A 22,194-nucleotide genomic window follows, 5' to 3' on the forward strand; every position below is an offset into this window, starting at 1 on the left:
TTAAACCCACTGTGTGGGGAAAATCCCTACTTGGCAGCCTTTCTAATGGTCTCTTTTTTATGTGCTCCTTTGTGGGGAGGGAGGAGCAGCAGGGCAAGCTGTGGGGGATGCAGTGCGGCAGCCCCGGGGACCACCACAGCCCGGGCTGGAGAAGCAATGGCAGGAGGGAGGCCCGGAGCGGAGGGGGAGTGCGTAAGGAGAGAGGAGAGAGGAGAGAGGTCACGGGAGAGGATATTCCTGGGCACAGAGAGGAGGGTGCATGCAAAGGGAAATGTGGGTCACCTGCCTGTGCAAACCATGGTAACAGAGCAGACACCTGGACGCTCAAATTCTACACCAGGTGAGCCAGAGGGAAACCATCTCAAGTTCAAGGATAAATGGGCAGAGGGGGAGGGAGTGGCCGCAATATGTGAGGAGCCACCAAGAAGCGCCTCACAGGCTACCCCGTCTGTGGGGACAGGGCGGTGCACTCTGGTAGAGAGCTCAGGGGAGGGCCCCCCGTGGACCGACCTGGAGCAGGACCACAAGCATCTTCTGGAAGTGGCCGGAGGTGTCGCCAATGATGTCAGCCTCCAGGTCTCGCTCGTAGGCTGCAAGGTTGGAACACAAGTTCTAGTCCCATCCCCAGGACACCCCAGGGATCCAGGAGAAAGGTCCCTGCTACCCCCAAATGATCAGATATTGGTTACAAATTCCAAACCCCAGTCTCCATGACAACCCTGGCAAGACCCAAGGTGTATTTTCAGTTCCTTGTACTGACCCATGAAAAATTATGATGGCATCTCTATCCCCACCTGTGCCATCCTCCTCCAGGCACCATCATCGCTCAGTGGACAGCGGCTATAGCCTCCTGACTATTCCCTCTGCATCTGCTCTCACTCCCTCTCTAATCCACAGCAACAAGGGTGACCATGCAGTAAAGCCATGTCTGATCACGGGCTCCTGCTTTCCACTGGACTTAGAATAAAACACCATCGCTTCCTCTTGGCCTACAATGTCCTGTGCCCGATCCTGCACTGCTCCAGCCTCACACTGGCTACCAGGCTCATTTCTGCTCCAGGGCCTGGGACCTGCTGTCCCTCTGTCTGCCAGGATCTTCCCCCCACTCTCTCTAGTACTGGCTCCTTCTCATTCCACAGGCTTTCCCTGACCACCTGTCTGAAGCAGGTCTTCCGCAATTAAGGTTTCATTCTTATCTCATTTGTCTCCTTCATAATATCACCACATCACCATCATCGTGTTTAACTGTTCATTGTCTGAATCCCTCATTATCTCATTAGTCTATAAGCTCTCGGAGACAGGGACTACCTAGAGTCATATCCTGAGAACCTAGCACACTGCCCAGCAGAGAACCCCTGTGGATAGGGGGACAGTCAGATGAGGGAAGGAGGAAAGATGGATGGATGGATAGGTTCTCCATCATTGCAAACACCCCTATTTCATGTCTAAAAACCTCGAATGGCCCCTCCCACCCATCTCACCATCTTTGTATGCTGCCACCAGTTGGTGGATCTGCTCATTGGTCCGGGAAGCCAAGATCTCAATGAGGCACTTCTCATCGGTGCCGATGCCCTGGGAGAAGAGAAGGGATACATGAGTTAAGGGCTGGGATGGGCCTTGGGCTGGAATCCTGCAGGGGCCAGAGCTATGAAACCCTCAGCATTTAGGGTGCTCCTACTACAGCTCGTAAGCAGCGATTGGGAAATAGATTCTAGTCCCCCCTCTGCCTGTATGTTGCTTTGTGACCTCTCATTAAGAAACTTTATCTTTTGGCCAGCCCTGGCCAGGCAGCTTGGTTGGTGAGAGGTGGTCCCAATATGCCTAGGTTGCAGGTTCGACCTCTGGTCTGGGCACATACAAGAAGCAACCAATGAATGCATAAATACGTGGAACAAATCAATGTCTCTCTCTCTCTCTCTCTCTCATTCTCTCTCCAAAATCAATCAATAAATTAAAAAGAAACTTTATATTTCTGGGTCTCAGTTTTCTCATCTGTAAAATGGAGATGCTACTAGTTGCTCTACCACCTCATAGGGAGATGGAGAAGGTAATGATCTCTCCCATTGCTTCCTCAGGACTAGAAACTGCTGGTGTGGGGGTCTGGGCCAAGGGCCCCTTTCCACACTGACCTGTGCCCCACATCTGCCCACCTGGAGGAGAACGTGGTTCCCTTCTGGGATAGGGTTTAGGCAAGCTGCCTCTTGAAGCAAGGCACATCCGTGTGTGGATGAGGGCTCACTGAAGACTTGCTGTAGGGCCAGAATCTTACCCTTAACCACATCCACACCCAACACACACAGACTCAGTTCTTACCGAGAGGGCGTCTTTAATTTCTTTGGCATCACAGTAGGCAAGTGGCCTCATCAGACCCACAATCAGTCGTTCAAACTTCCCCATCAGCTCATACTTCAAGTCTGCAATGAGGTCCTAGCAGGTGGGGGTGGGGGCGAGAGGAGATGGGGGAGGAAGGGGAAGAGCAGTTGCACTGATAAGAATTACATTTAATGAGCACGAATTCTGTACAGGCACTGAGCTAAGTAAGCTCGTTTGACCGTCACTCTTGGAGGTGTGTGCTATCATCAACCCAAAGAGGCAGGCGTAGAGACTTCAGGTCACCTGCCCAAAGTCACGCAGCTGGCAAGCGGTGCAGGGGTCAAGTCCACAGCGTCCTGCCTGCTCCCCACCATTGTTTATTTACTTGTTTTTTGTGTCTCCCTCCCACTATCAGTGAGTCCAAGGGGTTGCCACCTCCCTCCCTGGTCTCATCCATCCGCGTGGCCCTAACACCCAGCATAGGGCCCAGGCGATTTGTGGCTGAACGGTCCCTGACTGAAGAGAAAAAGAGGCCAAAAGTGCCAGCACAGAGGCTGACCAGGAGCAAAATGCTTGAGAAAGACCCTGAAGGAACACACAGGTGATGAAATCATTCCCCCAGCCCCACCCCCTGCCCTCCAGTCGCCATGGTTACCTTGCCATAGAGCGACTTGTAGCTCTGGGTGATCTCCTGCCTCTGCCTGTTGCTCCGGGAAGCGATCAGCTCCAGGATGGCCTCCTTGTCACTGCCTGGAGGAGGGGAGGACACCCATCACCTTACCCAAGCTGCCTCCAGGAAGCCCACCAGGGCTGCTCCCTGCAGTCCTTGGCATTAGCTTTCTACTCATCAGATGGTGGCATCACAGAGGAGGACCTATGGGGCCCATCAAGCCCCCACTAAGAGGGATCATAGCACACGCAGTATGTGTGCTCAGAGGGCCCATGATTCAGCTCCTCATCACACAAAGAAGAAAACTGAGGCCTGGGGTGGAGGGAGCAAGGACTCACCCCAGGTCTCACAAAGAGCCTGGCTTAGAAGAACTCAGGGGTCCTAACACCCAGGACAGGGTTCTTTCAACAAAGAAAATAAAAGAGAATACTGAGGCCCTGGCTGGTGTTGCTAAGTGGTTAGAGTGTTGGCCTGCACACTGAGGGGTTGCAGGCTCGATTCCTGGTCCAGGGCACATACCTGGGTTGCAGGTTCAATCCCCAGGCCCTGTCAGGGTGTGTGCAGGAGGCAACCGATCAATGTGCCTCTCTCACATCAATGTCTCTCTCTCTCTTTCTCTCTGCTTACCTCCCTTTCTACTCTCTCTAAAAATCAATGGAAAACATATCCTCAGGTGAGGATTAACAAAAGAACAAAAAGAGAGGATACTGAGAACCAGGTTCCAGGTAGTGGTCACCCCGAGAGGAGAGGAGTGGAGTGGTCAGCAGGAGGACCCGCCAGGGGGGTTCTGACCACAGGAGGAAGCGAGTGCAGTTCCCAAGCGGGGTGGCAGGTCTGTGGGTGAAGCTTCTGTTTATTCTTTAGACCTTGCTGGTCTGGAGTATTTCATTGTAAAATTATGAAAAATAATAAAAAGAGGAAACAAAAGAGTGAGTGCATCTTCCATCTCACCCCCACCCCCAGCAGGGCTCAGGGCTGTGCCCACAAGCCCCAGTGAATCCCGCCTCCTTTGCTGTGCCCACTCCCAGTGGCGGGCACCCACCAATGCCCTTCATGGCGGTATACAGAGCCTCGGCATCCTGGCTGGGATCGAAGTTGGGGAAGTCATGAATGGAGCCACGGTACTTGGCACCCTGTGGAGAGAAAAGCAGAGGGTGAGCTGCTGACCCTGACCCTGACCGGGGCTCCCAGCCCAACCCCAGGTCACATTCCCAGCCCTGGCCACAGGCGGAGTCCAGGCTGAGCCCGTTCTCCTAAAATTGAGCGTTGACCACAGAAAGCCTGGCTGAGAGCTGACTCTCCTGGTATCTGCTACCACAACCTGCCCCAAGGACGGTGCCAATTCCCCGAGGGAGGGTGGCCCAGCCGAGCCCTCGGCCCTGCACCACTTTGCTGGGCCCAGGAGAGATAAGAAGCCAGGCCTGGAAATGATCCCTACAGGAGTAACAAGAGCCCCGCATAATTCTATGGCACTCTCTGATTTACAAAGCCCTTTCGCCTCCATTGTGACTCTTTAGCAACTTGGAGAAGCACCTAAGGCAATCTCTACCACAGAAACAAAGACACCGAGAGCCGGAGGAGGGAAGCCTGCTGGCAGGGCCCCTGGAGGCCGGCTCTCTGCCTGCTCCCCTCGGCTCTCCAGCTCCAGAACCCTGCAGCTGCCAGCTCCTGGGGGCGGGGGTCTTGGCCCGGAGAGCCCAGAGCCACCCTCAGGGTCAACGCCAGGACAAGGCACCGCCCCTCGGGGACCAGTACACTGAGCTGTGAGCCGGTATCTGCACCGCCCCTCGGGGACCAGTACACTGAGCTGTGAGCCGGTATCTGCACCGCCCCTCGGGGACCAGTACACTGAGCTGTGAGCCGGTATCTGCACCGCCCCTCGGGGACCAGTACACTGAGCTGTGAGCCGGTATCTGCACCGCCCCTCGGGGACCAGTACACTGAGCTGTGAGCCGGTATCTGCACCGCCCCTCGGGGACCAGTACACTGAGCTGTGAGCCGGTATCTGCACCGCCCCTCGGGGACCAGTACACTGAGCTGTGAGCCGGTATCTGCACCGCCCCTCGGGGACCAGTACACTGAGCTGTGAACCGGTATCTGCACCGCCCCTCGGGGACCAGTACACTGAGCTGTGAACCGGTATCTGCACCGCCCCTCGGGGACCAGTACACTGAGCTGTGAGCCGGTATCTGCACCGCCCCTCGGGGACCAGTACACTGAGCTGTGAGCCGGTATCTGCACCGCCCCTCGGGGACCAGCACACTGAGCTGTGAGCCGGTATCTGCACCGCCCCTCGGGGACCAGTACACTGAGCTGTGAGCCGGTATCTGCACCGCCCCTCGGGGACCAGTACACTGAGCTGTGAGCCGGTATCTGCACCGCCCCTCGGGGACCAGTACACTGAGCTGTGAGCCGGTATCTGCACCGCCCCTCGGGGACCAGTACACTGAGCTGTGAGCCGGTATCTGCACCGCCCCTCGGGGACCAGTACACTGAGCTGTGAGCCGGTATCTGCACCGCCCCTCGGGGACCAGTACACTGAGCTGTGAGCCGGTATCTGCACCGCCCCTCGGGGACCAGTACACTGAGCTGTGAGCCGGTATCTGCACCGCCCCTCGGGGACCAGTACACTGAGCTGTGAACCGGTATCTGCACCGCCCCTCGGGGACCAGTACACTGAGCTGTGAGCCGGTATCTGCACCGCCCCTCGGGGACCAGTACACTGAGCTGTGAGCCGGTATCTGCACCGCCCCTCGGGGACCAGTACACTGAGCTGTGAGCCGGTATCTGCACCGCCCCTCGGGGACCAGTACACTGAGCTGTGAGCCGGTATCTGCACCGCCCCTCGGGGACCAGTACACTGAGCTGTGAGCCGGTATCTGCACCGCCCCTCGGGGACCAGTACACTGAGCTGTGAGCCGGTATCTGCACCGCCCCTCGGGGACCAGTACACTGAGCTGTGAGCCGGTATCTGCACCGCCCCTCGGGGACCAGTACACTGAGCTGTGAACCGGTATCTGCACCGCCCCTTGGGGACCAGTACACTGAGCTGTGAGCCGGTATCTGCACCGCCCCTCGGGGACCAGTACACTGAGCTGTGAACCGGTATCTGCACCGCCCCTCGGGGACCAGCACACTGAGCTGTGAGCCGGTATCTGCACCGCCCCTCGGGGACCAGTACACTGAGCTGTGAGCCGGTATCTGCACCGCCCCTCGGGGACCAGTACACTGAGCTGTGAGCCGGTATCTGCACCGCCCCTCGGGGACCAGTACACTGAGCTGTGAGCCGGTATCTGCACCGCCCCTCGGGGACCAGTACACTGAGCTGTGAGCCGGTATCTGCACCGCCCCTCGGGGACCAGTACACTGAGCTGTGAGCCGGTATCTGCACCGCCCCTCGGGGACCAGTACACTGAGCTGTGAACCGGTATCTGCACCGCCCCTCGGGGACCAGTACACTGAGCTGTGAGCCGGTATCTGCACCGCCCCTCGGGGACCAGTACACTGAGCTGTGAACCGGTATCTGCACCGCCCCTCGGGGACCAGTACACTGAGCTGTGAGCCGGTATCTGCACCGCCCCTCGGGGACCAGTACACTGAGCTGTGAACCGGTATCTGCACCGCCCCTCGGGGACCAGTACACTGAGCTGTGAGCCGGTATCTGCACCGCCCCTCGGGGACCAGTACACTGAGCTGTGAGCCGGTATCTGAGGACAAGCTGGCTGGGCCCTCGGGGCCAAGGGGCGGAGGCGCAGAGCCAGAGGATCTCAGACATCGAACCTGAATGCACAATAGGCTGGTTCACAGCGAAGTCGGGGTGGGTCTGCTACGCGGCCGGAGAGGCATGGGGTCTAGGAGAGCAGCAGAGAGCTGAGAGCCGAAGGTGCCGGGGCCCCAGGCACTGAGCACACAGCTCAGGGATAGGGCACTCAACCTGGGCCAGGCCTGACACTGCAAGCTAGAGATTCAGGGAAGAGAAGACCCCGTCCCGTCTTTCGCGAGCTTCTGACCCAGTGGAGGCGAGGGGCAAACATAAAGCTTGCCGTAAATACCCGAAGACAGAGGCCAAGGAAACTGGGGAAACAGCAGAGGTGGAGGCCAGCCTGGGGGAGGGAACCAGGAAAGCTTCGTGGGGGGCAGGGGTGGCCCACATAAACTGTGCCTTAAAGGAGGAAGTAGACAGGCCTCCGTCGCCTCCCGCGTCTCCCAGGGACCTGGCCGGCGTTTGGGTGCTCTCTGGTTTACGTCTGCAGTTCCTGGCTTCTCCGAGGTATGCACGCGTGGGCGCCGCGAGGGCACAGGGTTGCTATTTAAAGTTCTGACAGGGCGGATGGCCAGAAAGGAACACGGTCCTCTTCCCACCATCAGTGAATCCCTTGCAACCTGATCACAGCCCTGGCCAGAGAAGGAAAGAGGAAGGAACACGTGCCAAATACCGGGACCAGAAAAGACAGTCCCTCTAGAAAGCTCTGAGCGTCTGTCCTGCTCACTGACGTACCCCAAGCACCCAGCACAGGGCTTGGCACAGCAGCACCCACTGAAGACGTGTTCCCTAGATGAATGGGTGCGTGAATGGGTGATGACCGAGTGTGTTCTGAGCAGAAGGAAGGTGGAATCTAAGCTGTGTCCTAAAGGACGCGTAACAGCTGGCCCCATGGGGGCTGGGCAGGGAGAGGGCTTCATACAGAGCAAACAGCCTGCCAAAGGCTTGGAGGCAAGAGCAAGCAACATTGAGGGAAGCCAGCCCAAAGCTTCAGTGCTCAGTGCAGACGCCCAAAGTCGCCAAGATCACGGACTGTAAACTGCCAGGAGGGAGCGAGAAGACAGAGACGTGTCCCCAGGATGAAGGACAGAGGTGTCAGCCATGGCCCGTGAGCTGAGAACCCTCTCCTGTCCCTGCTCCCCCACCTCCACCTTCTCGCTCCTCACACACTGTGGTGGCTGAGGCAGTGTTTGGGGAAGGAGCTGCAGCTGAAAGATGAGGCAATGCCTTCCTGGGGGAAGGGAATTCTAATGACAGGCATAAGGCTTGATCAGAATGACCCCTTAGAGCCAGGCCAGTGTGGCTCAGTGGAGGAGCATCAACCTATGAACCAGGTTTGATCGCCGGTCGGGGCACATGCCCAGATTGTGGGCACAATCCCCATTAGGGGACGTGCTGGAGGCAGCCGGTCAATGTTGATGTTTCTTTCTCGTGGATGTTTCTATCTCACTCTCCCCCTCCCTTCCTCTCTCTGAAATCAACAGAAACATATTTAAACAAAAACAAAAACTATCATAGCCGCCAGAAGCGGGGGGTGCAGGGCGCCTCAGCACTGGTCACACAGAGACACAGAGACATCCTTCAAATCACCCAGGCTCAAGTGTCCTGCCACCGGTTATTCTCCCACCAACTTGGTGAATTTGGTGCCACCTGAGCAGCTGCCCCTACTTCTCTGGCAGACAGGTTCCAGGCCTCAGGTGCCCATGATCGAGGGGGGAGGGAGAGCAGAGACGAAGGGACTTTCCACCCTGAAATATTCAGCAGGTCCGGATGCCAGCTGGTGAGCAGCCTGAACCCTGGGGCTCTGAGGTCCTGGGCCCCATCCAGGCGGCGGCTGGAGTAGGAGTGCCCAGGCCTCTCGGGAGCAGAGGTGACACCACCCAGAGAGAGGGCTGCGGCCAGGGCTCCCCCGGAGAGCTGCCTTGATCAGTCCTGACCCAGGCCTCGTCTCTGCACCTGCTGGAATTCCAGCACCTGCCCTCTTGGCCTGTCCTCAAAGTGTTCTTACACCCATGGTCACATTCAAACTCAGACCTCCCTGTGCAACTGAGGCCACAGAGCCATGCCTCCGGCACCTTTCTGACACCACACTATTTCCTCAGTCTTTGGGCCTCTTCTGAACAGAAAGGGAGGGAGAGTAGCACAATCACAGAAGTAACTGGGCCAGAGGAACGAGTAGCTTTTCTGTGCATGCATGCATGTGTGTATGTGCATGTGCACGCGTGTGTGTGCGTGTGTGTGTTTGCATGTGTGTGGTGAAAGCGGGCACACTAGAAGCTGAACTAAGGTGCTAATATTTGGGAGCAATAGACACAAACTTGGAAGACCTTTGTCACACTTCTCTAGTATTGTCTTCTGCAACCTCCTCCCCTCCCTAACCCTTTGCACTCCGAGCATGGCTGTTACTGCTACTGCCTGAGCGCACTGCATCCCCTCCCTCCCTTCTGCTGCAGCAGCCCCTCTACCTAGACCACTCAGCCCTTGCTCTTTCCGAGTAGCCCCTCCAGGCAGCTGCCCCATTCCCCCCACCTGTGTGCCCCCAGAACATCAGCACCGTGCCTGGGGGATTCCAACTCACCCCATAGGACCAGGGACCCCTAAGGGTCTGCCACCCCAGGACTCTTGCCTGCAGGATGTCTACTGGCCCTTGGCCCATGGCAACATGGGTCAGCCAGGCAGACAGCATGGTCTGGGAGCACTAGACCAGGAGTCCAAGATCTGAGCCCTAGGTCCTGGCCCCTCTGATCTCCCAGGGTCTGATATGTCTACTTCAGTCACCCAGAATCTTGCAATTCGAATGCCTCTCAGGAAGTACTCGGGGATGACTGCCCATGGAGAATGAGGAACAGCAAAAGTGCTGCCTTGGATCTTTGCCCATAACAGGGAATACCCTCTCCTCCTGGTCAAAGAGGCCACTTGTGCCAAGTGTACTCACAGAAGCTCACAGGGGGTCAGAGCTACATCGTCCTGTATCACATGATACACTGTGCTCTTCAAAAACTGTGACTAGACATCCTTAAGGCTCTTGTTCATTGGGTGGCGGGCCATGAAGACAGGGACGAAGTTTAGTTTTCACTGAGCTCAACCACCTCACAATGGAAACTGAGGCCCAGAAAGGGTAAGAATCCACCCAAGATCACACAGCTTCTGTGTTATGTCCATGGCCAGAGGCTCTGTGACTGAAGTGAGGCACAAACGGGCCAAGTCGAGAGGCCCTTCGTTTTATTCTCCCTTTCAATCCCATTGCTGCAGTGACCATGTCTCTTTCGCTAAAGCCAGCAAACAGGCATCTCTCTCAGGCAAACCAGGCACAGAACGACCCTCGCTCTTTCCAAGGGCAGAACCCAATCCTGGCCACACACAGGAGTGAAAGCTCTGACACACCTCAAATTCTACTGCCCACAAGGTGTCACACAACATGAAAGACTGGGGTCTTGCCCGGCTGGCATGGCTCAGTGGTTGAGCACCTACCTAGGAACCAGGAGGTTATGGTTCGATTCCCAGTCAGGGCACATGCCCAGGTTGCAGGCTCGATCCTCAGTAGGGGACATGCAGGAGGCAGCCAATCAATGATTCTCTCTCATCATTGATGTTTCTATTCCTCTCTCTCTTTCCCTTCCTCTTTGAAATCAATAAAAATATATTAAAAAAGGAAGAAAGAAAGAAAGAAAGAAAGAAAGAAAGAAAGAAAGAAAGAAAGAAAGAAAGAAAGAAAGAACGAACTGGGGTCTCCTAAGCCAGGGGAACTTAATTCAGATGTGTGTGACAGCACACTCCCACCACCAGAGCGTAGAGAACCCTCTGGTGCTCCTGCCTGTCCAATGTCCATTTCCCTTCCTGGGGGAACCCTTCTTGGGCCATGAAGTTCAGGTGGGACCAACTCTACTTTCTGGACCCAAGTTACCCAGGCCCAGCTAACGAGAATCTAACCTCGGACTTTCCCTAGAATCATGGGGAATAAATGATGTTGTTTCCTCCAGGCTTCTCAGGAAGCAGAAGGAAAGCTTGGAGCTATTGGTGCCTAGTGTGCCAACTCAGGGAAAGATCTGCCCAAGAATGAAGCCCACCAGAGGAATCCCACTTCAAAGGCAGAGTCTAACACTAGCACTTGGACCCCTGGATCCAGCCAGACCTGAAGGCCTGGGCTCTCAGTCATGTGCACCAATACACATCCTTCCTGCTTAGGATGCTGTGTGTTGCTGTGAGTCACATGCCTGGAGGAGCTGGGACGTGGAACAGGAACAAGCAATGCCGGAGAACCTCTCCTGCTCCGTTCAGGCTGAAGGTACCAGGGGTCTGTGCAGCACACCCAGTGACTCTAGGAGCCCAGGCCCGGGGAAGGCAGAGCACAGCCTGAGGCGGGGAGAGGCTCCTTACCTGTGCTGGATTGGCCATGGTCTCAGGTTCTGCAGCAGAATACACTGTGGAGAAGAAAGAGACCCCATGAGACTCCCTTGCACTCTGCTCCCCTCCATTCTCTCCCCCAAACTTGCTCACCCTTCCTTCTTCCCAAGGGAGAGTATGTTCTCCCTGCTCTTTCCCAGCTGCCTCCAGCCCTTCAGGTTCAGTGACACCCCAATACCTGGCTCAGGGCCAGGTGAATTTTCCAGAGGACAATGGACAGACTAGCCGGTGTCCAGGCACTCCCACCAGGATGGGAAAGGGACTTGGAATGAACCCAGGGGGAGAGAAGTCACAATCACTGACTGCACGTGGCCCCTCCAGGCGGGGTAGGGTACTTTCCTAGAAATGGTCTCGCTTAACCCTCACAGCAATCCTTCCCAGCATCCGTTCCCCTTTCTTACGGAGGAGAAAACTGAGGATGAGGGGGGTGGGGGTCAGGGAGGTTAAATAATTTTCCCGAGATCACACAGCTTAAGACTGAATTCAGTCAAGTCCAGATTCCAGAGCCCACACCCTCTGCACCCTGCGTGCCCTCTTTCCAAGTCACCAGGATTGGTTCCAAAACCCAGCCAGCTGAGCGGTCCGCACATGAGAAGACTCGGGGCTCCTGGGCCCCTGCTGCACATACCTGAAGGGCCACGGTGCCTGTGTAAGTCAAGAGACACGTCCTTAGCATCTACTCTGATAAGGCACTGCTCTCGGGGCTGAGTTCAAAACCTGCTTTTCTGGAGCTTACTCCGTAATGGGGAATGCAAATGCACGTGATAAGAAACAGGGAGAAAAGCCCCGGCTGGGTGGCCCAGTGGGTTGGAGTGTTGTCTTGTAAACCAAAAGGTTATGGGTTCGATCCCCAGTTGAGGTTCGTATAGAAGGCAACCAATTGATGTTTCTTCCTCACACTGACGTGTCCTCCTCACATCTCCCTATCTCTCTCCCTATTCCTCTCTCAAAAATCAAGAAACATTTCCTCAGGTATGGAGGAGGTGGGGTCAGGGGCCCAGTGCTTGAGGCCACTGTGGAGACTTTGAAATTTTCTTTGATGAAACAGAAAGTCATCGGGTTGGGGGGGTGACTGAACAAACAGGACACACGATCTCACTGAAGGAAATGCCAGGACACAGGTTCGACACTAAAGGATTAAGAAACGAAGGCAGTAAGTCACTCATGTTGAGGTAACTATGGACGGTGCCAGGTGGGTACTTGAAATATGGGGGGACCGCTTTGTAATGTATATTACACTATGCTGTACACCTGAAAGTAATACAAGATCATACTGAATGTCAACTGTAGCCGAAAAATAAAAGTAAAAAAGACACCAATATCTCACCTAAAAACAGATGAAAAAGGAGGTGTGATTGGTTTGGAAAGGGGAAGAGAAGGGGGAGGGGCCGATAATGAGCTCCCTCAGCAGGAAGGCAAAGAAGGAAGCAAGCAATCTCCTCAGAATGAGAGGAGAAAGGAGGACCAGTACTTTCCATTTTATGGAAATTAGAACTTTTTAAACCATGTCTATAGATTGCTTTTTAAGAGTAAACATCACAACTCTTGTCAGACATACTCCGTAAGATCTCTGAGGGGCTGGGCTAGGAAAGAGGGCAGACGCCCAGGTGACTGCGGCATGTGCTTTCCAGTCTGCACAGCAATTCTCCCCCAAAAACCCCAACAGAAACGCTGAAGGGACAGCAGCCAGGACCTCACTGTGGGGTCACTGGGGCCAGTGTGACACAGTGGGGGAACACCGGTTTTGGAATCAGACAGACAGACCTGAATTCAAATCCATTTTGTCACTTATTAGCTATGTGACCTTGGGCATATGACTCATCTCTGAGCTCAAGGTTATCTCAAGTGCAACACTGGGGCTGCCCTTTCCTGCCTTGGTGGGTGGTTGGAGGATGAGACACTGGTCGGGAGCAGAGCACACGAGGCCAGGCAGAGGCCTGTTCTCCGTAAATGGCGGCATTTGCTGCACTAGTGGGAAGCTCTGAGGACGGGTCCCCACTGCCTATGAGCTCCCCAAAGGGCAGTCGGCAGGCAGACAGGAGATGCGGTAGGAAGTGAAGAAGTGAAGTGAAGAGCAGAGGACAGCGATTTGTCTGCAAACACCCTGCTGTTTCCCTGACAACCAGGGGCCCCTTGGCCCAAATGTGCAGCTCTTACCAGGAAATGGAAACCTCCCCGCCCCCCTTCTCCCCCAACTACCCTAGGGTCTGGCTAGGAGCCAGCCCTGGGTTTCCCTGGGGCCTGGGGGAAAGAGTGGGTGAAAGAGCACCAAAGCCAGCAGAGAAACAGGGACTTCCGAGGAGGCCGGGAGTCAGCTGAGGCGGGAGGGCGGGCAGAGGCCTGTCACCTGCGCCTCCCGCCTCGAAGCATTTTCTTTTGGCCTCGGAGATGGAAACTCAGCTGCTGGCTGCAGCCCAGCCCATCTGGACAAGAGCCCCTTCCCAAGGAGAGCGGCTCAGAGGAGGGGCCCCGAGGTCCTTGGAAAATGCTCTCAGCGCTGAGAGCTGTTTTGAGTGCCTGCCTTGTGTGTACGTGGAAAGCAAGCTTCTTCCAGAATTTAATGTTCAGACTGCAGCTCAGGGGGGTTGATCTCCGACAGCCCCCACTCTGAGGGCTCAGGGACACTCTGGAGCTAATCTCAGAGGCGCCGTCTACACTGCTGTACCCTGGCTTCACAAGGGGCTCTGCGTCTTCCCAGAGCAACCCAGAACACACTTCCCAATTGGCTGAGTAAATGTTTTCTATCCAATGTTTCCGAAACCCAGAGGGCCCCTTAATGATCCACTACTCTCCTCTCTCATTTTCTAGACGGGGTAAGGGCACCTTAGGGAGACAAGGGACTTGCCAAGACCAAGACCACAGCCACCGCTCCGCCTCCCAGCCTGTCACAACAAGCACCCGCACAGCCCTGAGCCCTGGCTGCAATGGGACCTTAGGAAGAGGCCCCAGGGTGAGACCCGGCTTCTTGTTCCCAATCTGTCTGTAACCTCAGACAAGCCAGGTTCCCTCTTTGGACCTCAGTTTCCTCATCTGTAAAATGGGGACATTATCACTCCCTCTTTGGGAAAATCCAGGGTGGATGTGAGAGGCTTTTACAGATTTCAACCAGGAATCTTCATAGCAAGATCTCAGAATATCAATCCTACTAGGATTCTCCCCAGACCCCACAGGATTCCTCTCCAGCACCCCATCCCACCTCAATATGCACGTTTCATCATCTTGGTTGAAACAGTTTCTCAAAACCAGCAGGTATGGCCACTCTAGACCTGAGCCTCTCTCCTCCTACGAACCCTGAATCTCTTCTGATCTGGCTGCTCGTGAGGGCTCATCATGGCTGATCATTCCAGAAATCCACTCAAGGGCAGAGTAGCGTCGTGGCTGCTGTGGCCACTCCCTGCCTTTGCCCTGTAGCCTGCAAGCAGCCCTGTTTCCTCCTCCCTCTTTGGGAGCTCAGGACTGACTCTAGGAAGAATGCTCTGGGGTAGAGAACACACCAGAGCCGGAAGAGCCTGTGGCTCGCTGCCACAGAGCTGGGGAAACTGACAGCTGGACAGGGGAAGGTCATGTCCAAGTCATGCAAAAGGCATGGGCTTTGAGATCAGATGTGACTGTGAGTCACAGCTCTGCTCCTGCGACCAATTTATGATTTAAATGAGTTACCTAAACTAAATCTCAATTTCCACATCTGCAAAATGCATTTAAATGTCACCTCCCTGTACTGAGAAATAAATGCAACAGTGAATGTACAGTTCTTAGTACGGTGCCGGCACATAGCAAAAACAGAATAAATGGCAGCTTTTATAGTGACGAGCCCAAACAAATACAAGGGAGGCAGCGTGGCATCCTAAGAAAGAATGCAGGTTTTTGCTGTCATGACCCAAGTTCAAATCCTGACACAGCAAATTCCTAGTTCATGACCATGGGTGAGTTATGTCATTTCTCTGACTCGGTTCCTTCATCTCTGAAATGACAATCTCATAAGGTTTTTGTAAAAATTCAATGAAGTAAGGCAGGTAAAATACTTAGCATGGCAGATACAGATGCAATGTTTAATAACTGGTGGCGTCTGTTACTGCAGTCATCCTCTTAGAGCAGTGTCTCCAGTTTTGATGGTCCATTGTGATGTTTGTCATACACATAGACAGTTAAAGATACACACAGAAGGTCACAATCAAGAGTGTGGACTTGCCCTACCTGGTTTGGCTCAGTGGATAGAGCGTGTCGGACTGCAGACTAAAGGATCCTTGGTTCGATTCCAGTCAAGGGCACATACCTGGGTTGCAGGTTCGATCCCCAGTAGGGGGTGTGCAGGAGGCAGCCAATCAATGATTCCCTCTCATTGATGTTTCTATTTCTCTCTCCCTCTCCCTTCCTCTCTGAAAGCAATAAAATATATATTTTTTTAAAAAAAGAGTGTGGATTCAATGCAGCGACACAGAGGGAGGAGGAGAAAAGGGGGAGAGGCCAGGCAATACAGAAACACCAGCATAAGAAAAACATTTCTGTCCTCCAAAGGCTGCCCTGGCCTGTGTGGCACAATGGGTTGGAGTGTCGTGCTGTGTACCAAAGGATTGTGGTTCCATTCCCAGTCAGGGCACAAATGTAGGTTACGGGTTTGATCCCTGGTTGGGACCTGCAAGTAACCAATGTTTCTCTCTCTCCCCCTCCCTCTCTAAAATTAATAAAATAAAATTTATTTTAAAAAGGTGGCTTGTGGGCTTTGGAGGAACAAAGTGCACTTTTAGGGAGGGAGAATATGTTGTGTGTAAGGGGGTGAAATCAGGTGTGTGGGGTGGACAATTTGAGGAAAATCAAGAAATAACCTGACCGTGGATGGTGTCCTCAGTGGTTAGAGCATCAGCCAGCAAACCGAAGGATCCTGGGTTCGATTTCTGGTCAAGGGCACGCGTATCTGGGTTGCAGGTTTGATCCCACATGCAGAAGGCAACCAATCAATGTGCCTGTCTCACATAGATGTTTCTCTTTCTCTCCCTCTCTTTTTCTTTCTCCCCCTTCCTCCCTCCCTTCCACTCTCTCTAATAACATCAGTGGGAAAAATATTCTCGGGTGAGAATTTGAAGGAAGAAAGGAAGGAAGGAAAGAAGGAAGGAAGGAAGGAAGGAAGGGAAGGAAGGACGGACCTGGAAGGTGGTATATGTGCCCCAGGAATCCCCAAGGGACTTAAACTTGAGCTGTGTCACTGCCCTCAGTACAGCACTTCCCTTCCCCCCTCACCAGCTCAGCATTCAAGGCCCTTGACATCCTTCCTGATTTAACTGCCCTCTCCTCCCTCCATCCACCACCACACCCTCCCCTGCACCCTCAAACCCAGAATCTCTGTCTACCAGCATTTTCGATCCAGCTTTCTAGCATCAACACCAGTGCTTTTAAATTCTGGCTTCATTAATACCCACTGGGGGATTGGGGTGGGGGGTAGTTCAAACTAACCAAACCATACATAAGGCCAACCCCCAGAGATTCTGATTCAACAGTTCAGAGGTGAGGTCTGGGCTTTGGTAATTTTTTTAAACTTTCCTAAATGATTCTGCCAACTCTTCCAGGAGGCCAGGAGAGATTTCTCCGGCCTCTAACACCCCCCCCCCCCCCCCCAGCATTCTGAAACCCTCTACACTAAGTGGCGTGGGGCAACCACTGTGGATTTAGTATTCTCCTATTAGATCAGCGGTTCTCAACCTGTGGGTTGCGAACCCTTTGGCGGTCGAACGACCCTTTCACAGGGGTCGCCTAAGACCATCCTGCATATCAGATATTTACATTCAATTCATAACAGTAGCAACATTACAGTTATGAAGTAGCAAGAAAATAATTTTATGGTTGGGTCACCACATGAGGAACTGTATTTAAAGGGCCAGAAGGTTGAGAACCACTGGATTAGACGGAGGCTGCTTGCCTCCAAGGTGGAGGTATTGTGGGGGGAAATCTGTACTTCCAATTCTCCAGGTGTCTGCTTCAGTCTTTGTTTCTGAGCTAGTTTACAGCTCAGTAAGTTGTAGGTAACTGACAGTAATGCAAAATAATTCTTATGGCATGCTCATCCTCCCCACCTGGTAAAGGTCTAATTATTTCTCTCCTCCTCTGATGGAAAAAAGTTTGCCTCCATTGTACATTCCTTTCAATATAAAGATGTCTACTGATTCTCTCTGGAGCTGGTATAACACCTGGCTGGTTGGGTCATTAATTAATGAGTACAATAAAATCTTTAGCACATGGTCATTTTTATAGCTGGGTGAGCCATGATTCTACTCTTTCTTGAAAATTGTTGTATATGTGTCTTCGCCATGTACCATAGTGTGTGGCTCATAATGACTGTTGGATGAAATGCACTGAGCAGCTTTAAGGCTGTCTTTAATGACCCCCTTGAAAAATCACAGTGTAGCCCTGGCACATGCTGGATTGCAGGCTCGATTCCTGATAGGGGGAGTGCAGGAGGCAGCTGATTGATCTTTTGCTCTCACATCAATGTTTCTCTCTCCCTCTCCCTCTCCCTTCTCTCTCTAAAAAGTCTATTAAAAATACTTTTTAAAACCACAGTGTAGGGGAGGAAAAATAATTTTCCTTTTACTAGACCTTCTAGGTTCTTCTGTCTGGTTTAATAATGAAATCAACACGAAACAACTTAACAAGAGAAAATAACCAAATTTATCACGTAGGTACATACAGGAGTTCCATAAGAATACGGGACTCAAGGGCAAATCTCCAGTGGAGGCTTATAAACTCCTCCTAAAGGGAAAGGAGTAGTGGCCTGGACTTCAAAGAGGAGGCAGGCAGTTCACAGATAGGTGAGAAGGAGCAAACATCTGGGCCACCCAGAAATAATGGGACCCTTAGAGGTCTCACCACCAGACTGTTAGTTCCTCTCCATCTGCCACATCCAGTTCACTGTGAAGCTAGGTGAATATGCTAGGGTGAGCTCCCTTCCTGGGGCAGATTTTTCTATCTAAATTATTTTAGGCAAGTAGCGGGGAGGTAAAAGGCTCTTCTTGGACCTTTTGTTTCTAAAACAAACAAAAAAACAAAAAACAAAAAAACAAAACCACACAGCTGAAAATAATCACTATTCCCCCAAAATGGGCATATTTGGGGGTGGCAAACTCTGCTCCCCCTCAACAGAATAAAAGGAACCATCCAGCCTACTGCTTTATTCCTAGTTAGATAGCTAAGACAGGAAATGGCCTGAGGGGTGAAGTAACTTGCCCAACTCATAAAGAAAATTCTTAATTAAGCAGGGGTTTGTTTTTCAAAAAGCATTTACTGAGCACCTCTTGGGTGTCCACTGATGGGAACTGGGGGTAGAATAAAAAAATGAAACAGACGAGTCTCCCCCTGCCACAAAGTTGGCAATTTAGTGCAGTAACCTGCATTTTTTGGATCCCATACACCACCAGTGACAAAGGAAAGTAATTGTGCATTCATCATGATGAACAAAAATAGACTTTTTAAGCATGAGATCAAATGCATATAAGAAGTCAAGAAGTTTCTACCTGTACCTTTCTGATGAAAGAAAGTCATCTTTAGTGCCTGCTGGGGTGTGTGCACCCCACTTAGAGGTCCCTGGCGTATAAAATTTAGACCCTTCCCTTTCCTCTTTCCTGATGGCTCCTCCCCCAGCCCGCAGGAAGATGCCCAGGACCGCCCCAGTCCCTCCGGGAGCCCGGGTAAATGCCATTCCTGGCCCAGAGCACAGAGCACGGGCACACCCCCCAGCTCAGGCACTCGGGTTTCTTAGAGAGCAGTGTCTTTCCCTCTCCTGACCCAGAATCATTGATCCTAGGGCTGGACAAGGCCGCAGGAGATGATTCGGCTGCCTCAGGTTGGAACTGGACTGACCCAGTTTGAATCGCAGCTTGTCACTTTCATGGGAGGCAGCAAGGTGTAGTGTCTCACAGTACAGAGCCTAGAGCTCAAAGGCCTGTGCCTAAAGCTTACCCAGCTAGGCAGGAGCCTGAGCAAGCACTTAACCTCCTAAGTAAGATGAGAGATAAAAATAGTGCCTACCACAGAGGAGTTATGGTGAGGGTGAAAAGAATGAAAATGGGGGACATCTGTAATAGTGTCAACAACAACAAGTTAAAAAAGCCCTAGCCGGTTTGGCTCAGTGGATAGAGCATCGGCCCTCGGACTGAAGGGGTCCCTGGTTCAGTTCTGGTCAAGGGCCTGTACCTTGGCTGCAGGTTCCCCGGCCCTGGTTGGGGCACCGGCAGGAGGCAACCAATCAATGTGTCTCTCTCACATTGATGTTTCTCTCTGTCTCTCCCCCTCCCTTCCGCTCTCTCTAAAAATCAATGGAAAACATCCTCGGGTGAGGATTAACAAAAAAATAAAATAAAAAGTTAAAAAGGAAGAAAACATGGTTAGTGCTTAGAGGCCCTGGTGCATAGGACACATTATGTGAGTATATTATTTCTCCCCTAAACTTTTAAAGACTCAGTTTCCACATCTGCAAAATGGGCATGGTAACAGCATCTCACATATCAAGGGCTCAGCCAGGGCCTGCCAAGTTGGAAGGGTTCAATAAATCATAGAAGTTGCTATTTTATTATTAAAGAGCACCAGGACACTCGTTTTGCAGATGAGGAACCTGTGGCTCAGGTCAGCTGCTATCTGGAGCACCACCCTCTTCTGAGATTACAACAGTGGCACTTGCTTCTCTGTGCACAGCACTCTACGGTTTACAAGACACTTTCACATCTGCAATTCTGTCATCTCAGGAGGGTAAACTCATCCTCATTTTACAGGTGGGGGATCTGAGGCTCAAAAAACCCAAGGACAGTCATTCCTCCTTAGCCAGTCTCTGTGGGGGTTTTTTTCAACCCCAGGAAGAAAGAAAACGGAATGTGGCTGATTCCCAGCCAAGAAGTTCATAAGCATAAAGGCATCCCCACTACGCAGGCACAGACTTCCGATCCTCTACGGGGATGGGGGTTTTGGGGGAGAGAGCTGTGCATACTCAGAAATCTGGGTAAAGACCACATCCTGTGCTTTGTCTCCACCCAGGAAGTATCTTGGAGAGGCCGGGTGGGGTGAGGTTGGCTACACCACTGAGCCTCCCCAGAAAATCCTAGAATGATACAACAAGAAGACGCATGCAGCCCCAACCCACCCTACCAGCTGGGTACCCTCGGCACATCTCTTACCCCTCTAGAGAGGGAGGGACTAAGGACCAGGTAGGAGGCGTGTACCCAGGGCTCCCTCTCATGCTGCAGTGCAGAGGTTCCAGACCCTGGCAGCTACCCATCACTGCGGAGCTCCCCCACCCCTCCCAGGAATCAGCCCCAAGAGGTCAGGTCCCCGGCTTCCCAGGGGCAGCCTGGAAAACTCACAAACACATTCTGCCCCAGCAACAGCTGTAGCCCTTACCCAGAAACCACAACTATTTTCTGTATCCCAGCAGCTGCCTTGGGAACAGGGGTGGAAGGCAAAGGAGAATGGGTGAGTGACTGTCACAGCTGCAGAGGGGGAACGAGGCCTCGGCCTCCCCGCCCAGCCCCACCCAACTCCCAGAATTCTAAATCTTAGGACCTTGAATCCTAGAAAACCAGCTCCAGCTCTGGAAGAGAAAGCCCGTTCAGCAGACTTTGCTACGGAGGGGGTTAAGGAAGGCCCAGAGAGGGAAGGGGCTTGGCCAAGGACCCCCAGCACCTGGAACTATATAGAGCCCAGCTTTCCACTGACCCCAGGCCATTGCCCTCTGCATGCTGCAGGGCGTGATGGGCAGAAGGGCAGGGTCCGTGGGAGCTGAAGCAGGGCCGGTCATTCACCCCGAAGGGGAGGAACTACGAGGTCAGGCTATCCCCTCTGGGTCAGTGGGGCCAGCGATTTAAGGTGTGCTTCGGGCAGGGAAAGAAGGGGAAGTGAGGGAAAGGGCGGACTCAGGGAAACCAGAGGCCTTTCACAAACCCTGGAGCCATATGTCCAAATTTGGAATAGTCCTGGGAGACCCACCAGGGTTTAGAGAAAAGGAGGGGGAGGGAGGAAGCAAAGGCTGCACCCCTCCTCCCAAAGGACCCCTTGCCCCTTCCCCTTGTGGGGGGGGGGGGGGGTGGAGGTGGAGGGCAGGCTTTTCACAGCCACTGCTTCCCCGGAGAGGGGCTGGCTCTATCAACTTGTCCTTGAGATGGAAACTGAGGCCGAGAGGGGAAGCTACCGATTCGAGGTTACACAGCCCGCTGTTGGTGGAGCTGGGCTTCCATTCAAGAACCTCACTCCCGTGCAGGTGTTCTAGGGGTTCCTGAAGCCCCCAAGTTTGGGGAAGGCCTACACCGGGCTCGGGGAGAGCAGGAAGAAGGGTGGGGCCTTGGTGGAAGCCTCCTTTAGAGGCAAGCAGGGTCCCCGGGGCCTTGCGGTGAGGACAGCCGGCCCACACCCGCCAGCCTTCCCCCCGACTGCATGCTCCAGCCACTCCCGAAGGCGGAAAGTCTGACTCTTCGCGACCACTGCCTGCGGCTCGGCCACACCCGTCCTGCGGGTCGGGTCCTTCGATCCCCTCCCCGGGTCCCGGGCCTTCGGAGCCTCCCCAGCCTCCCCGCGCCCAAAGCAGGGCCGTCGCTGCCGCGGCCTCGGCCAGGTGCCCGGGCCCCGGGACCACACCCTCCGCAGGGCCCGCACCCCGCGCGCGTCCCTCCGGCCCCCCAACCAGGGCGCCCTCCGCCCCCGCTGCGCCGCCCGCAGCACTGGCTCGGCTCCCCGCGCTCCCGGAGCCGCACCCAGCCTGCGACCCTCTCGGGTGACCGCGCCCTTGGGCTCCGGTTCCCGGCGGCCCTCCAGCTCCCGGGCGCCCCCTCCCCATACCCGGCGGGAGGCGTTTACTCATCGCCCCCGCGTCCTCGCAGCCCCCGGCCGGGGGGTCCCCGAGAGCGAGACCCGCTCGGCCTCATCGCACTCACCGCGCGGCCGAGGCCTCTGGTCGCGGACTGGCGGACGGGCAGACGGGAGGAGGGACGGGCGGACGCGGAGCGCGCTGGGTGGAAGCCCGTTAGCGGAGCAGCAGCCGCAGCGCGGGGGCGGGCCGGGCGGGGAGCCGTGG

At 54.2% G+C, this 22,194-nt stretch overlaps 1 protein-coding gene across 2 annotated transcripts in view; it reads right to left on the bottom strand.

The window, feature by feature from the left end:
* ANXA6 (annexin A6) overlaps positions 1–22,194 on the bottom strand; it is a 51,407-nt gene extending 29,213 nt beyond the window's left edge. For both annotated transcript variants that reach the window (XM_059698959.1, XM_059698958.1), the window contains exons 1-7: positions 22,055–22,194; positions 11,124–11,167; positions 4,026–4,116; positions 2,969–3,063; positions 2,314–2,427; positions 1,482–1,572; positions 511–590 (exon numbers count right to left, since the gene is read on the bottom strand). In XM_059698959.1, the coding sequence (XP_059554942.1) occupies positions 511–590; positions 1,482–1,572; positions 2,314–2,427; positions 2,969–3,063; positions 4,026–4,116; positions 11,124–11,141 (489 nt within the window). In that variant the 5' untranslated portion in view covers positions 11,142–11,167; positions 22,055–22,194. The remainder of the gene's footprint in view (positions 1–510; positions 591–1,481; positions 1,573–2,313; positions 2,428–2,968; positions 3,064–4,025; positions 4,117–11,123; positions 11,168–22,054) is intronic.

The sequence above is a fragment of the Myotis daubentonii genome, chromosome 5 (genome assembly GCF_963259705.1).
Source record: "Myotis daubentonii chromosome 5, mMyoDau2.1, whole genome shotgun sequence".
Classification (NCBI taxonomy): domain Eukaryota; kingdom Metazoa; phylum Chordata; class Mammalia; order Chiroptera; family Vespertilionidae; genus Myotis; species Myotis daubentonii.